The 18,756-nt window shown below is 39.1% G+C and overlaps 1 protein-coding gene across 1 annotated transcript in view; it reads right to left on the bottom strand.

Annotated features, from left to right (window-relative positions):
* Window positions 1-18,756, bottom strand: part of LOC137389625 (activating signal cointegrator 1-like) — a 98,256-nt gene that overhangs the window by 48,022 nt on the left and 31,478 nt on the right. Inside the window, exons 10-11 of the mRNA XM_068075685.1 lie at window positions 3,420-3,538; window positions 1,892-1,989 (exon numbers count right to left, since the gene is read on the bottom strand). Coding sequence (XP_067931786.1) covers window positions 1,892-1,989; window positions 3,420-3,538 — 217 coding nt within the window. The remainder of the gene's footprint in view (window positions 1-1,891; window positions 1,990-3,419; window positions 3,539-18,756) is intronic.

The following is an 18,756-nucleotide window of genomic DNA, read 5'->3' as shown; positions in this document are numbered from 1 at the left end:
ATTCACTATCCTGACTCCTCTGCAATACTATCAGATTACCAACTTTTAAAACACTTTTGTTCAATTCACTCAATAATTCCTGATTCCCAACTTATCATTTTCCTTTTGGCGTGTTACAAAAAACATGATTTTGTTTATAATTGCTAATGCCAATAAAACGTCATACATATATCTAATTATAGATTCGATATTTCATCTTTGGAATACCTAATCAACACTTGGCATAAATTGCACCATCAGATTCGGCAGGGAAACATTCAGAATGTGTAACAAAGGGTGGAACTAGTAACCCGACTGAACATTCTATTTTAATACAAAAATTAGTTTAGGACCACAGCATTAGGTACCAAGAATTTGAATAGTTTTATTACTAATTTCATGAACTACTCCTGTCATCCACGTAGGGTGCCAGATGTGGGATTTCATTAATTTGGTGGACTGCCGGATATCTGATGATTATGGAAATCATATAACAACAATATATATTCGCATTAAAGTAACATATATGGCCGATGATAGCATTTTGTTTGACAAAGCAAACACGAGGATGCTTGATTGTGCCAAAACACGTAAGCGTAAATGAAACGTAAATTTACGTCAACAGAAATTCAATGAGTATTTCCGCGATTTCACAAAATCGTTTGCCAAAATAGATGAGTTCTCATTATGCTGGGGATTATCAAGTGCTATAAGGACTCTAACACCACAACTTCATGGAGCTCGAGCTAACAGCATTGTGTATTTCAGGTCTCTACAGCTATGCTAATTTACTTCTAATTAACTGGTAGTAACTATGGTATATAATAAAGTACTATGGTATATAATAAAGTACTATGGTATATACTAAAGTACTATAGTATACAAATTTAGTAACAACGTGTTATTATTACAACTTTGAGTAGATATTCATCATTGAACATGTCGATACTATATCTAGTGGTTAAAACATTCTAGTAATTTTTTGTGTGAATCAACACCGAGCATGTTTATCTTTGGTAAATGTTCATCATCATTTGTGGCTTGAGTTCTCAGCGATAATCTCATTCTGCTTGCATAGACAGATGTGAAATTTTTATCACCAATGAAAGCAAATTAGACTGTGAATCAAATATAATAATAAAGCATAGTAAAGTAAATTATGTATTAAAAAAAAAAATTTTCGTATGGTTTTCTTTATAACGTGTGTTGACAAGGTGCATATCGCTTATTTGAAAGTTGAACATACCAAAGCGGTCATATCGAAAACTCCCAGTCATTGTACTCCCAGTCTGGTACTAAAAAAAACTATAAAGAAAGATCGCTACAATATATATTTTCACAACGGAAGTTTAAGTGGACAAGTAGCCTATTTATTTCAACTTTGGTGTAACGAAAAAACAAACCTGCTAAAATGCTTTTCGCAGGGCCGGAAATAATCTAATAATCTTTGTGTTTGTGTAAAATTTTGGTTCACATTAATTTACACTTCATTTAGGTTTTTGTTTCAACACGACTAAGGGAGACAATAAATTTATCTGGAGACGTTATGCTAGCGCCTAAGAAATATAACAAGCCGTCAGGGAGCGATAGATAGTGTTGTTGAGCCATGACGAATAACAAAGAACTTCCTGGCATGTCCAGAATGAAAGGCAACACTAGCTATTAAATTGATGATACAGACAGCTTTTATAGTTAGTCGAATCATCTGGCGCTCTTCCAAATATTGTTTTCACAACACATGCGGGATCGCTCACGGCCTATTAGCGTAAGCCCTGCAGTGCTTGGCATACCCGCTGTTATGCGAACTATGCCGTGACAATTTGAACATGAAACAATGTTGAAGGAGCAACTGCCAACAAGGCATAACCACACTAACGAAAAAGGCATTCCTGACTGCGACTTAATCATTTACCTGCTGACGATAGTCTTGCTGGGAGAGGACATCTGCGAGGTTAACGTAGCCGAGCAGGCAGCCCGTTGGATAGGTGTCAGGAAATGACAGGCTTGATCCTAAACCAATCAAAGCATGAAAGCAATTCTGTCTGCATCCATCTCTCAACACCATAATGCATGCATGACAGCTGAAGGGTAAACCATTGACAAGAACCTTTTGCATAAAATCAACATAAGAATATATATTTATATGAACGCTAAAGCGAATCGTGAAGCAATAATTTAAATGTTCAAAAATACCCTCTTCTGCCTGATGGCATACTTGAAAGAAGAAATCCCGTTAAACTAACTATCAGATAGTAAGGAAAATAAGAAACATACATCTATATAGAAACTAATAGAGATGACATGCCGACTCAACACTTTCTGAGAAACTGGTCATTAATTGGCACGGTGCCAAGTTTCCATTTCACCATTACAGTGACTTAGTGGTATTTACAACTATTATTAATGCTTGTAGATAAAGATTTATGAGTGATAAAGAAGGAAGAAGCTGTTTCCATGAGACCTGAATTAGAAAGCTGGTAGTAGAAACAGAATAAATGATTGGCCATTAAATAAATAACATTGAATGACGTGCATGTAATAGAGTGAAATCCTACTACATATATTGATGCCTGTAACATAGCGCAGATAACTTGCCATCGCTTTGCAGTCTCATTTGCTAAAGTACACATAGCTACATTCACTAGAGAGCAGGTACTGATTGTTTTTATTGATCATTCCAATGTTAATATTGAACAGCTGGCCTGGCTGCCAATAAAGTATACTTCAGGATATTAAGTACAATGTAAGAGCTGCTACAAAATACAAGCTCTATCCAATGTGTAAATCAAACCACATGTTTGGAGTTTTATTGAGGGTAGTTTACGATATGGCAAATGTACTGGGGAATGACTTTCTACAAACAAGTTAAAAAACTAGAGACAACCTTTGCCTCTCATCGCTATTGGCTAGAAACTGATGAGCTCGGAGCGAAATTAGGTGCTAGCCTTGGGCTGAAAAAGACATGCTAAGCTAATGTTTTTTAAATACAGCCAAAGTGCTATTATGAAATGGCAACAGCCCAGGGGCATTAAGCTGCAAACAGCAAATGTGTCTAGAGAGTTTAGATGTAGCTTCAGCAGCTTGTAGCTGCCCCATAGATATATAACCCTATATATCTATGAGCTGCCCTTACAACAGGTATTTGGTAAAGCAAAAGGACACGTACAACTTTAGAAAAGAGACTAGACAGTACTTCCACTATTTTAAATTGATTAATAGGTAATGGGAAGATGCTGCCTTCTTTAAATTTATAAGTTAACTAGCATTCTATACTGTGATGGTGAGAGCCATCGAGTCTTTTCCACTGTGTATAACATTGAGATACAAAGTCAGCATATAAAGAAAGGCATTCAAACCGGTGGAGTTAAAAGTATGCGTTAGTTTCTACAACGATAGGCTTGTGACCTTGACCAGATGAGAGTGATCAAAGTGCCACTTACCATATCTCTTTGAGTAGTCATCCTCAAGTGTTTTTATCTCTATATCTGTTGGGTTTTGAGCAGTAGCTGCTATCCATAGGCGACCACGATGAGGGGAATACCATGTCCTGCCTTCGTGTCTACACACATGAGTTACATGACAAGAATATATAAATATAATACATTATATATATATAACTCAAATACAATGACATGAGTTATAAACTATTACAAACTAAAATCATGAAAATAGTTTTCCGTAATACCTGAATATTAAGAATACCCATTCTCAAATATACCCATAATTAATTAAATGACATACTTTAAATAAAAGCCTACTTGAAGATGTCATTTCCTAGTTAATAACGCGCATTTATAATTATACTTTTTATCTAGCATTAGCCTTTTTATAAAACAGCCAAATTTAGTCCATACTTCAAAGGTATTCCAAATTGCAGTTTTTTTTATCTGGGCATGTATCCATAGATCGTTCTTAGTCAATGAGATTTTCCCCAATGCTGATATATTTCGAACCACGTTTTAAATTAATTCAAATTAATTTTGGTACTATTGACTCAACAATACAGGTTCATGAGGGCATAACTACCCTAAGGCTGGTTCACACTATATCGCCATATGTCGGCGCTGTCCTCTGGGTGATTATTTGCAAACCGATTGCATTGTAGTGTCAACGCCGATACGTTGAAAAAGATTGCATCCCTATTTGATTGTCCTGATAGTTTGCCGAGCAACCACGACAGCCTGTTCATATGCACTACTGTGGCATATACACAGTGATTGACCTACATTTCTGTGGCGATTGGTTGTCACCACAGAACGATTGATCTATATTTTCTTTCATGACACTTGCTGCCGAATCAGTATTTCGTCGTTTTCGCGACCGCAGTGTATGCTATGAACTAATTGCTGATATAAACGGATAGGGTTGCTGTAGTGTGAACATTGTTATTAGAGACGATCACCAAAGTATTGTGTGATCAACACTGACATGGCCGATATAGTGTGAACCAGGCTTCTGCTGGCAGCCAGGTCATTATTGGCATCAGGAAGTTAGGGCAATCTGGCCGATGCCTTATTGTTGTCAGCATTGGCACAAACTTCTTTAAACCTTTCAATGCGAATCAAAACCAACCTTCAAAACAATTAAATTAACCCACCAGTCACGTAACACAAACTTCAAACGGTATGTGACCCGGCTGGTTTTTGCATCATTGAATGATTTCATAACATAATTGTCAAACAGCATAGCCAACGCAACTCCCCTAAAATGCTCTCTTTTTAATGATTCGCTTACAATGGGTCAAGTGTAGGAACGCTGGCCTGAAGCCTATCAGCGTAAACGAGTTGACAAGCAGAATATAATAGATATAATGTTGATACACAAACTCAACCTGGTAGGAACTAGAGAGATAAAACACTTGTCAAAACAATGTGCCAAAGTAATGACTTTATGATACAAGACGCAGACTATGGGACTATGGTCCGTCGGGGAGGTATTGATAGCTGTGTCAACAGGAGGCAGAGCGAGAAAGCGTAAATGGCTAGCCTGCGGTGATTAAATGTAGAACTTGTTGTTGAGGGAACTCGAGCCAGATGGCACCTTGTGCATGGCCTGCATGTGATCCACATCACTCTATTACTGTGTTCACACCAGAGACAGAGTACACTGCTAGCCAAATTTGAAAGGAATTGATAAGTTTTCATACAACTATAGTGTAATGACACCTGGGTGGGCCAGTGCCAAAGCACTGCACTGGGCTGAAATGCAGATCATGTTTCCATAGGCAGTGTAGTAGAGAGATAGTTGTGTGATGTCTTCTGTCAAGGTTGTTGTTTTGTACATGATGCAAAAAGAAATGAAGACCTATATGCAGAGTTGCGACACCATTGGTGGCAAAGGCCGTTTCCATGGCACAAAAATGGAGCATCACGTGGGCATTTCGCTTCCAAACAGCGACACCGAATCACAACGAAATGACAACAACAGGATTGTTTCCATGATGTCGTTACAGGGCCTTATGGGGTGGGTCACTGCGCTATTGCTGTATGGAACTGTGGTAGACGTGTCCTATCTGACTTCCTTGGTATCCTTTGTTCAAAGTTTCTATTCAGTTTACTGTGATTACTAACATGGAGAATAACAAATCATTCAATAAAATATGTTTGGTTAGATCTCCTGATACCAACACGAGGTACAACAAAATGATACAAGCCTTAGGATGCTAAGTACTCAAATATAACATGAGGCTACAACTGTCTTCGGAATGCTATTATTTGGAAGAAGCAGCATGTGAAGAGCCTAGTAAGCATTGCCTCACATTCCTGTAACTGCTTTGGTCATTAGTTTTTGCGCACTCTGGTCACCCTCAGTGGTGATTCATGGACAGCCAGCCTGTCCTCTGCACCGGTTGCCTTGGGTGGTCTAATGATGATGACCAATGATAGCGCTGCTTTTGGGTCACCAAATTTTGTTTGTTGCCGCTCTTTTTCTTTGTCTTGTTTTTAGTTTAGTTTTAGAGTCTAAGCAGATAAGACTTACCTGACATATTTACAGCTATTTTTCACAAATAGCGAATAGACTAAAGAATGTGACGCTAGTATGCTAGTAATGTGATTACGGAGGCACAAGGTTAGTGAAATAGATGTTATACATAATATGTCATTTTTCTTGCTATTCTGTACTATTTGTCAGTTTTCTTGCATGTTATGTTTCTACATAATGCTTTATACATTTTATGCTTTTTACTTTGTGTAGTAATATTCCACTAATTAGAATGCTTTTATCCATTGTATAGGTTTCACGATCTACATATCTAAAATAGACCAGTGAGCTATAACTCCAAACTTATCACGCTAGTATCTAGCAAAACTCTACAGTGAAACCTTATCCGGTGTTTGGAGAAAGAATTTATCTGCAAACAATACCGATGCTCTACAGTTGAGCAATAATACAGTTCTACAGTCCACAGTTCTACAGTCCACAGTTCTATAGTCCACAGCTCTACAGTCCACAGCTCTACAGTTGAGCAATAATACAGTTCTACAGTTCACAGTTCTACAGTTACACAATTCTACAGTTTACAGTCCACAGTTCTACAGTCCACAGTTACACAGTTCTACAGTTCACAGTTCTACAGTTCACAGTTCTACAGTCCACAGTTCTACAGTTTACAGTTCTACAGTCCACAGTTCTACAGTTACACAGTTCTACAGTCCACAGTTACAAAGTTCTACAATTCACAGTTACACAGTTTTACAGTTCGGACAGTTTCGAGGCTCTACAGTATACCGAGCACTGCAACTACATAGGTCCAATTCAGCTAAGTGCATTTACATGTGCCTATCAGCCGCAACAATTTTTTTAGTAGATTGTTAAACGTTTGTACCACAATATTGGTGAACAATCTGACATCCAAATAGCTTTAGCTTGAGGCTGGCCTTATGTATTCAACTGGTTCATTAGAAGTAATTGCTTGAAACATACGTAACCATTTACACACTACACCTTTCATTTTTCATTTGATACTTTTTATCTCTTGAAACATTTGGTTTACCTTGAAGATTTTTTATCATTTTTTGTAAAACAGACATCAGTTGGTGACCCTTGGGCTGCTTTGTACATCATCATCCGCTATAAGGACTGCGTGCGGGGGCAGTAATGTCGAGTGATACTGAGGGTGGTAGTTCGCGGGCGCCATCTCCTAATGGCTCGCTGTCGGATAAGTTAGATGATGATCTAGGTTCTGCACACACTCATTTAGTTACTGCGCAAGCGAATAGTACTAACGATGTTGGTAATCCTGAAAACAGTCCTTTTGAACCTAGAAGGTCAGAGAGATCTCGTAACCTTTCTCTCATAGGTAAAGAAAGTAGAACTTTAGAGTTGAAAACATTTTTAGTCAAGTCCATAAGTACTCAGTTGGTCGAGTATACTAAGTTGATATCAGATATTGAATCTTTTGATTTACACCAGTTAGAGGAATGTAGTTCTACCTTCCAACAGGGTTTTGATCATATCTGTACAGCGTACAAGGAAATGTGTGTTTTATGTGCTAATAAACCAGATAAGAGTGTAGAAAGTATGTTTAGCGATCTATCGAATGAGTTTGAGACTATCAAGGAGTCTATGACAGAAAGAGTGGCAGCCCTACAGATTCAGGATGAAGAAGAAGAAAGAGAGCTCAAAGAAGCTGAATCTGTACTGCAGAAAGCGAAGGAGCAGTTTGCAAAAGAGATGCAAATCTATGAAGAACTCAAAAGACAAAGGCAAAGTCGAAGAAATCCCACACCGAAAGAAGCAACTCCTGTCATACCACAAGACGCAATTGTTATTACTGAGAATGACACACCTCGGCCATTACCCCCACTTGCCAGTACAGACAAAGTAGAGCGCTCTGCAACGCCCGCCTCAGATGGATTAGATGCAGTGCGTCAGCTTGCAGAAAGTCTTGTTTCAACAATGAATAAAGCCACTGCAAAAAGAACATCAGTAGAACCTTCTCTTTTTACAGGAGATTTGCTGGATTTTACTGACTGGCAAGTAGATCTAGATGCTTATTTAGAGGCTGAAAACATCAATGGGAAGGAACGTCTCAGACACCTAAAAAGGTTCGTTGGAGGAGAAGCCAAGAAGTGCATCAATGGACACTTTGTGACCAATACTAACGAAGCATATCTAGATGCAAGAGCTATGCTTAAAGAGAGATATGGCAACAAGCAAAGTATTATTCGCACTTTTCGCAACAAGCTTGCTGCTTGGCCGAGAATACATCCCAAAGATGGGAAAGCACTCCGAGAATTTGGAGATTTTCTATCACACATTAGGAGTGGAATGCAATCAACACCAGGGCTCGCTATACTAAATGATTGTCAAGAAAATGAAAAGCTGAGTGATAAGTTGCCAGACTGGCTTAAAAACCGATGGGCCAGAGTAGTAGCCAAAGCAGTCAAGGAAGACTCCTATCCAAGCTTTAGTGAGTTTACGAGCTTTATACAAGACGAAGCCGACGTCATGCTACTACCAATATCGCTGCAAGCATCAAACCCCCAAAGCAAAACTGTTAAACAGCAAGTTCGAACCAGAACTTTCAAGGCGAGCACCATAGAAATCAAAGTTCTGTGTCTGTTCTGTAAAAAAGATTCTCATGCTACTACACAGTGCTTTAAGTTAGAAGCTCTGCCCTATGCAGATAAAACCAAATTTGTGTTCGATAATCGTTTGTGCTTCAGCTGCCTGCGAGCTGATGGTCATCGATCAAAGGACTGCCCAAACAAGGCCACGTGTAAAAGGTGTAGTAAGTCTCACCCAACAGCAATGCATACATTTGAGAATATAGGATGGACTAGGAAGGACCATCCTGAAGAAAGGATTGCTAAACCACGTGACAACAGCACCAAAATGGATACTAAAATAAGTGCAGAGGCAAGTCAAGCTGAAGCCCGCAAGGAAGTGAGGTGCAATACGGTTAGAACCACCAATGATGGCGTGGCTTGCATGGCAATCCCTGTTTACGTCAGCGCAGAAAATGGCAAAGAAAAACTTGTGTACGCTCTCCTTGATACACAGTCAGACGCATGTTTCATATCAAAAGAAACAGCTGAATTTATTGAACCAAGAGGTAGACCAGAGCAAATCACTATGAGCACGCTCAATGGATGCTCTACGCAAACAACAAGTAAATATGTTAATATCAAACTGAGAGGATTCTCAACCAATGAAGTTACATCCATAAATGCTTATGAGCAAGATGCTATCACATGCAACAGAGAACAGATACCAACTGCAGCAAAGGCAGATGCAACAGGCCATCTGCAGGATATCGCCGAAAAGTTACCTCCGTTACTTGACATACCGGTAGGTCTCTTGATTGGTACTGATTGTCCACAAGCCCTGACTCCGCTTGACTCAGTACCTGGAACAGCAGGAAAAATGTTTGCTATGCGAACAATGTTTGGATGGACTCTGTGTGGAGGCAAACCTCAGAATGGAACCAGATCTATACACAAGACAGATACTAAGGACAAAGAGATTCTGAACATACTTGACCAAGAATTCAAAGACACTGAATCTGGTAAGGTATCACAGAATGATCTACAGTTTGTGAAAATATTGGAAAATGGAACTACTCAGACCCCTGATGGAAATTATGTTCTGCCACTCCCGTTCAAATACATGCCAACTCTCCCAAATAACAAAGTACAAGCACAAAAACGCTTAGATCAGCTAATAAGAAAGCTCAAAGCAGACGAGTCTTACAAAGCAGAGTATTTCAAGTTTATGCAAGCCTTAATCACAACAGGACATGCAGAAGAAGTGACAAACACATCCCCGACAGATAAGTGCTGGTATATACCTCACTTCGGAATACGGCACCCAAAGAAAAAGAAGCTACGAGTAGTCTTCGATGCGAGCGCCAAGTATAACGGCATCGCTCTGAATGATGCGCTCCTTCAAGGCCCCGACCACATTAATAGTTTAGTGGGTATACTATGTCGATTTCGGCTAGAAAAGATTGCTATCTGCTGTGACATTCAGCAGATGTTTCATAACTTCTATGTCCAGCCAGAACACAGAAACTACTTAAGGTTTTTGTGGGTAAACGAAGACTTGTCTACTTGCAAGGAATACCGAATGACTGTTCATCTTTTCGGTGCTACCTCGTCACCTGGAGTAGCCACGTTTGGTCTAAGAAAGCTCGCCAATGACCATCGCAGCATATCTGACAAAGCAGCAAATTTTCTCATCCATGATTTTTATGTGGATGATGGGGTGACAAGTATTGCCAACCAACGTGAAGCTATTCAATTGATTGACAGCGCAAGGAAGATATGTTCAAAAGGCAACATCAGGCTTCACAAGTTTGCTAGCAATGATCGACACGTTCTTGCCACAGTTCCGGAGACCGAAAGGTGTGAGACAATTCAAAAGCTTGATTTGCTGCAAGACCACCTACCAAATGAACGAACTTTAGGCCTAGAGTGGTGTATTGACACCGATCGTTTCCAGTTCGTCAACAACATTAAAGAAAAGCCAACAACTAAGCGTGGTTTGTTGTCAACCGTAGCCCAAGTGTACGACCCTCTTGGGCTCCTTGCTCCTTTTATTTTGAAGGGCAAACAGCTATTACAAGCATGCACATCGTCAAAAGAACCATGGGACCAACCAATCAGTTGTGACTTGCTTGATGATTGGAATGCTTGGGTATTCGAACTGCAAAAGTTAGAAACTGTAAAAGTACCGAGATGTATCAAGCCACCATGTATGGTAAGCCCACGATATGAACTTCATCACTTCAGTGATGCAAGCCTTAAAGGATATGCAGCTTGCACATACTTAAGATTAATAAATCCAAATGGAACCACGAGCTGCGCATTGCTAATTGGAAAGTCAAGAGTCAGCCCATTGAAACCAATCACAGTTCCTAGACTTGAACTCCAAGCAGCAGTTATGGCCACACGCCTGGGCACTATGGTAAAAAAGGAGCTGAGAGTCCATGTAGACAGTGAACACTATTGGACAGACTCCAAGATAGTTCTGGGCTACATTGCCAATGATACCAAACAATTCCGCATGTACGTCGCCAATAGAGTTCAAGAAATCAAAGATGCGAGCTCTCAAGAACAGTGGAATTATGTGGCCACTACGGATAATCCTGCAGATATTGCCTCTAGGGGTGCGAATATAGACCAACTGTTGCAGTCAACATGGTTTGGTGGACCTTTATTTCTGAGACAAGCCAACCTTGAAAGCTACATAGACAAACACAAGATCAAAGGTGATCATATAGAGAATGATCCAGAACTTAAGACCGTCAAAGCTATGGCCACATCAACTATACCCAAAATCCAGATGTCTTCTAGATTTGAAAAGTTTAGCCAGTGGAAGGATCTGACTCGAAGCATTGCGGCGCTTAGCATGCTACCTAAAAGAGCTGATAATAAAGACAAAAAAGTAACTCTTGCAGACTTATCTAAAGCCGAAACAAGAGTAATCAAGGTTCTTCAAACTGAACATTATGCTGATGAAATTTCTCAAATAAAATGCCAAAAAAGAGTGGGAAAGAAAAGTTCCATCTTCAAACTCAACCCACTGTTAGATGGATCTGGAATACTTCGTGTTGGTGGAAGACTTGATAGGGCTACTACATTAGAAGAAGTCGAAAGGCGCCCAGCAATTATTCCAAAAGACACGCACATAGCCAAATTGTTGGTACAACACTTTCATGAAAAAATACATCATCTTGGTAGACAAAGTACCTTGGCAGCAATCAGATCTGGAGGCTTCTGGATACTCAACGCTTCCAATTTAGTCAAAAATCTCATCAGCTCTTGTGTTATATGTTCCAGACTCAGAAAGCAACCTGAACAGCAACGGATGGGCCAGTTACCTCCGGAACGAATAGAGCAAACCCCACCATTTACTCATGTAGGCATGGATGTATTTGGTCATTTTATGGTGAAGGACAGGAGATCAGAGCTCAAACGGTGGGGACTGTTGTTCACGTGCTTATACTCCCGAGCCATTCATATCGAACTGTTAGAAGAATTGACCACGGATGCATTTATCAACGCATTGAGATGTTTTGTGGCCATCAGAGGACCTGTTTTGACGCTATTTAGTGATCAAGGCACTAACTTCATGGGTGCACAGAATGAGTTTCAAAGGCAAATCGATGTGACTACAGATGAAGATGTAAGAAACTACCTCATCGCAAATAAAATAGAATTTCGAATGAACAGTCCAGATGCGAGTCACCAAGGAGGTGTATGGGAGCGAATGATCAGGTCTGTACGAGCTGTGTTAAATGGCATGGCTGCTAAGTATAAGGGAAGGCTTGGAACTCAAACCCTGAGAACTGCTTTTTATGAAGCGGCAAGTATATTAAACCATAGACCTCTCACAACAACCAACATCAGCAGCGCTGATGAAGATATAATCACTCCCAACCATTTGTTGACCATGAAAAGCACCCAGCTTGCAGCTCCACCACCAGGAAAGTTTCAGAATGACGAGCTCTATAGGCGGACACAATGGAAAATAGCTCAGCAATTTGCTCAGGAGTTTTGGGTCGCCTGGAAAGCCGACTACATGCGGCATCTAACCCTGAGACAAAAGTGGTTAAGTAGTAAAGAAAGTGTCAAGGTGGGAGATGTTGTGCTTCTAAAAGAAGACAATCAGCCTAGGAACGCCTGGAGATGGGGAGTTATTGAAGACGCCATAAAAGGTGAGGACGGTCTTGTACGCAATGTGATCCTGCGGCTTGCCAACAGGCACTTGGACAGAATGGGCAGACCACTGGCACCTGCGACAATGCTAAAACGACCTATCCAGAAGATAGTCGTAATCGCCAAAGCGTAAATGTGGCTTTGGACGTTATCGTAGATATAGTGTAGCTAATCAAATAGCATGATCATTATATGTAGAGTACTTTAGCAATTATATATTCAATAAATCAAAACTTTAAAGAGCATTGGGACCATATTATTTTAGTAAATTTGATAAATTTAGATGGGAGTGTGAAGAGCCTAGTAAGCATTGCCTCACATTCCTATAACTGCTTTGGTCATTAGTTTTTGCGCACTCTGGTCACCCTCAGTGGTGATTCATGGACAGCCAGCCTGTCCTCTGCACCGGTTGCCTTGGGTGGTCTAATGATGATGACCAATGATAGCGCTGCTTTTGGGTCACCAAATTTTGTTTGTTGCCGCTCTTTTTCTTTGTCTTGTTTTTAGTTTAGTTTTAGAGTCTAAGCAGATAAGACTTACCTGACATATTTACAGCTATTTTTCACAAATAGCGAATAGACTAAAGAATGTGACGCTAGTATGCTAGTAATGTGATTACGGAGGCACAAGGTTAGTGAAATAGATGTTATACATAATATGTCATTTTTCTTGCTATTCTGTACTATTTGTCAGTTTTCTTGCATGTTATGTTTCTACATAATGCTTTATACATTTTATGCTTTTTACTTTGTGTAGTAATATTCCACTAATTAGAATGCTTTTATCCATTGTATAGGTTTCACGATCTACATATCTAAAATAGACCAGTGAGCTATAACTCCAAACTTATCACGCTAGTATCTAGCAAAACTCTACACAGCAGTTTCCAGAAATGCAGCTTCGTTGAACTCCATTGATATTTTAATCTGGCTTTGGTTGTTTTGAATAAACAGATAATGACCACTGTAGCTCAAGTCAGTTGGACCACACATGAGCCTTAAAGCATCGACTAGCCTTAAAGCATCGACTAGCCTTAAAGCATCGACTAGCCTTAAAGCATCGACTAGCCTTAAAGCATCGACTAGCCTTAAAGCATCGACTAGCCTTAAAGCATCGACTAGCCTTAAAGTATCGACTAGCCTTAAAGCATCGGCTAGCCTTAAAGCATCGGCTAGCCTTAAAGCATCGACTAGCCTTAAAGCATCGACTAGCCTTAAAGCATCGACTAGCCTTCAAGCATCGACTAGCCTTAAAGCATCAACTAGCCTTAAAGCATCGACTAGCCTTAAAGTATCGACTAGCCTTAAAGCATCGACTAGCCTTAAAGCATCGGCTAGCCTTAAAGCATCGACTAGCCTTAAAGCATCGACTAGCCTTAAAGCCTGGTTCACACTATATCGCTGTATGTCGGCGGCGTCTTATGTGCGTCGACGGTGTCCACTGCACTACATTTACTATGTTGGCTATGAGCACCATAAACAGATGGCATCGTCGAGACAACGCGGATGCGTTGGGAAAGATTGCAGCTGTCAAAATTTCCCGACGATTCGACAAGCATCCACAGCAGCTTGTGCAATATACTCTACTTTAGTGCTACTGATTGGTTGTCGCGGATTACTTGATCTGTATTTTTTATAACAGTTGCTGCAGGACTAATATTTTATTGTTTTCGTGACGTTTTGTGTAATGAGAATGCTCTATCTATGAGAACACTCTATCTATGGGAACGCTATACCCGCTAACTATTTGCTGCTGTAAATGCAGATGGGTTTGTGATAGTGTGAACACTGTTATCGCACACGATCACTGAAGTATTGCAGGATTAACATCGACACACGGAGATTGGTGTGAACCAGCCTTATGCCGGCAGCCCTCCATTACATCAGACAGCATCACACTGACATGTCCCATGCTGGTTTAGCTGATTATAACCGAACAAACTCGAGCTGGGAACAAGCGGAACAACACGTTCAAATATGAGGCCTTCAAATATGAGGCGTGACAAACAAGCAGTTTTTTTTTTCGCATTTTGATGGTAAAATAAAAAACAGATTTATCTAGAATTAAATGAGACCTACTTTTACGACTAGGTTGAAGTGAAAACCATTCGCAGCGTTGTTAATCTTGGCAGAGTAAACTAAGCAAGCCTTGCCAACATGTCAGTAGATAGGAAGCCATGAAGGGGTAGGTGCGTTTCTAGGTAGCTACAATGGCTATAATTTACGCCTAAGCAATTGAACTTTCACAAAGTAACCGCATCCTTATCTGATTCTCACGCCAAATGAATAGAGTACAGGCAGAATCTTGCAACTCTCACCCCACAGCCATCAGCTACCAACTGTATCTAAGACCAAGTCCCCTTTCAACTGTCATTGACCAGGGACAGCTTTCAACATAGGGTAACTACATGAATATCTCTTTGTTCAAATGTGAATAAGATCTACTGGTTGGAATCATGGATAAGTCAATCAATGGGTCAGTACTAATGTTGCTGTCACAAAGCTTAATCATAGTTATTTTATAGAAGTTGTACATCTACAACTCGGCAGCTACCAGCCTTGCATTATGAACGCCACATTTACTATGTTTCCATGACAAGGTGAATCTGAGAGTCTGTGTCATTCGCAAGATGGAAACTGCAAAAACCAGTAAGTAGACCTAACGTAGTTTGTCACAAATTTTTATCAAATATTTTATGCTCACGAATAATGTAAATGACATTGACGAATAATGCGCAATAAAATGCCGCGTAAGCTATTCCATTTTAAACATTTTTCATACTTCATTAATTAGATTTTATGATAGTTAATTAATATTTTTAACACATCTTTGTTAAATAAAGCACCTGCGTTATTCTGCAACATGCGAATATTTATTGAAATGCTTAAATGAAATCAACATGCGCACAATTTCAACTCCGCATCATTCGCATAGTAGAAACGCAGAGAGTATTTAATATCACATAGAAATGAACAACAGTTGTCCTTTCACGTATACCAGCTAGCTGTAGCCAGCATAACATACTAACTAAACAGCGTAACAAAATTACAAAGATTTTTTAATTAAATTACAATACTATAAATTACAAAACTATAACCAAAAATTTTAATAAACTTGACAGAACAGTAGAAATTTAAAACTTATAACTCTAAGAATTACGGCATATAAAAATAGTTAGCTACATTTGAACAATACCAATCAATAATGATATTACGGTTTAACAATATGTCTTCTGTTGCAAATCCACTACACAATTACTGAACGGAAAGATTTACGTTGGCTGAGTGCAAAATGTTCTGATAATAGCGCAAGCCAGGCACCAGTTAGGCATGTCAAATCATAAGCCCTGTTATGGAAAGTATTAGGTAATGCTTCAGTTGCGAGTAAACATTTCTATTCTATCTATTTATAGAACTATTTATGGATCTATTGAAGTCTAGTTACAGGAAACGGTTTGTACAAGAAATATAACACATCTGATTAATCCATTTTTAGATTGTGCTTCATCACTATCACCTTGATTTACATGCTGGCATACATCGACGAAAAGTTGAGCATTCCGTGGCAACGGCTGTGCACGGAGCTGTTTTCAATTAAAGTTGTTAAAATGAACTGAATTGATTGTTAGGCCTATTTTATCACTTTTTCTTGTTGTTGTTAGGTGCTTGAATTTTTCAAGTTGTTTCCAGGAGGGGGGATTAATATATGGTTTATTTATAGTCAGATATGTATAACCTTTCAGAGTTCTAGATATTTCGAATTTGCCCACACCACATACTATTCATTGCCACCTTTTCTACCATAATCGTACCCTGTCTGACTCTAGCAAGCACGCTCACTCACAAAACACTCCTTCCTTATATCCAATGGGTTTAACAGGTTGATAAATCTATTTCACTTTACTTAGGCCTATACGGAACATGCTATACGAATAATCTTGATACTTCTCTTATAATTAACATTTTCTATTAACCTTAACATATAAACATCACATCAAATCCTAGAAAATTTTAGCAAAAAGTATAGATGTTTTTCTATCATTTGAGATTTTGTTTGTTTCAGTTGACTGCCAAGATGTTTTAAGATTAAAATCGACAAAACTTGATCCGCGGTTGAAGGGCTCAGAAGAAAAAGACGTGCCCAGACTTTCTCCAAAATGACATCAATAGTCGTGCTTCCTGTTTGTCGGGACCTTTAAAATAATTTGTAGTACATAAGAGTACTCCGGCTAAAATCTACCTAGTCTCTTAGCCTATTTTACTAAATGATCATCAGAGTGGAGGTAATTGGAACTGATTACACGATGTCACAAGGTTACATAATTTCTACCAATAGCATTCTAAGAAACCTCCAACGCAGTAGTTCTCAACCTGGGTTCGACCACTCCCTAGGGATTCAATTCAACCATAGGGGTTCTATGAGTCAGTCTCAGGGGTTCGGTGAAGGTCTCACAGAGGGAACAGCAAAAGTCACAATGATTTGTAAGGTCATGTCTTTATGAAAAGATATGTAATTTGTTAAGAGTTCATGCTTTGTATCGGTTTTGTTCTTTGAACACAGTGATGTTAATACACGGTTCATATTGTGCACCAACACAACATAATCCTGTGTGTTGAATGTAAAAATCATATTGTGTTTTTCAATGAAGAATGGTTTGATGAGAGCGCCTATATAACTAGTGGTGTTCTGTACAGCCAACAAGGTTAAGAACCCTGCTCTGATGTCATCAATACGGAGTCATGAATACCTTGACAAGAAGTCGTATCTTGAGTTTAGTCATATAGATAAATGTGAATAGATTTGTTTTTTGATATATTTGTGTATTGAAGCTGCTAAGGATACTCAGGTTGATATCAAGTATTAGAATAACTGATACTAATATTTGAACAGCAACTCATAGATACTAAGTAATCGTCCCTGAATTTAGGTACCCGTCTACCGTAATGGCAAGAACAATCCAGTACCATGTAGTCGATATCAAATGTATGATTGTATATAAGGTGATAACTGAGCTTGTTGACTTGTAGCCACTCAACTAAAAATGTTCAATCAGTCAAACGCTCCGATTAGTAAATAAGGATTGGCATTCCTTCTTCATAATAGATGAAGTCAACTAATGTATCACCTCACTTAGGGATAATATTTATCACATCCATTATACCAAACACCATTTGTACTGCCCAGTTCTTGAAGCCAACCTTCTTGATACTACTGTATTGACTTATACGTAAGGTAGTGAAGCTATTCCGGTGTGGGCAAAAATGATCCCATTTTTAGGATTTCGCTTTGTTTAGATGTCTAAAAGATGCATGATCTTTTTAAAAACTGCATCTAGTCTAAATGGAGTCTACAAAGTTGAATGTTTCCACATTTGGGTAAAAAATGCTAGTGTTTAAAATTCCATAAAAAAATGGTTAAGTTTCCCAAAGCACAACATTGCTGACATCCAACATAAATGGTGTCCTTTGTCCTTCCCTGTGCTCATGCAGTCCTCACTTTCAAGCAAAGTATCACAATGAAAGGTTATCTTGGTTAAGCTTGCATGGATAATATGTCCCTAAGCCTGGTCATTTGCAGGCAATCTATATAATTATGGCATCATGGGACCTCAACAGAGGCATCAGATCATTGAGTGCTTCCTGACATCATTGATCACTGGCCCTGTCCACGATTACTGAACCTGTTCATGATTACTGGACCTGTCTATCTTAAAATGTAATTACCTTGTCATTTTATCAAGTTTTGACTTCAGAACTTTTACCCTTAAGGTAATGAAGTGATTCCTCTGATAGGTCCAGCCTAAACGCAGATGCTGACAACTAACACAGGTGGTGACAACGATGTCTAAGCCATATATTTTAAATGTAATTGAAGTTAAAAAGAGTTGTAGCTCCTTGTTTGCCATGCTTCAACAAGAATGGTTCCCTCTACTGAACTCAGTGGGTCAAGGTTAAAGCCAAATATTGTCATCAACCCAAATAGTTCTGTATCAAACTTAACCAAAAGCTGAAACTTACTATGTAGCAAATTACAGCATAGTTAGTTATAACATAGCTAGGTATAGCATAGAGTGATATAGCAATATAACATTACAAAGTAAGGAATAATAAGA

Source organism: Watersipora subatra, chromosome 3, assembly GCF_963576615.1.
Source record: "Watersipora subatra chromosome 3, tzWatSuba1.1, whole genome shotgun sequence".
Classification (NCBI taxonomy): domain Eukaryota; kingdom Metazoa; phylum Bryozoa; class Gymnolaemata; order Cheilostomatida; family Watersiporidae; genus Watersipora; species Watersipora subatra.
The sequence above is the reverse complement of the archived record's forward strand: the minus strand, read 5'-3'. Positions and strand labels throughout refer to the sequence as shown.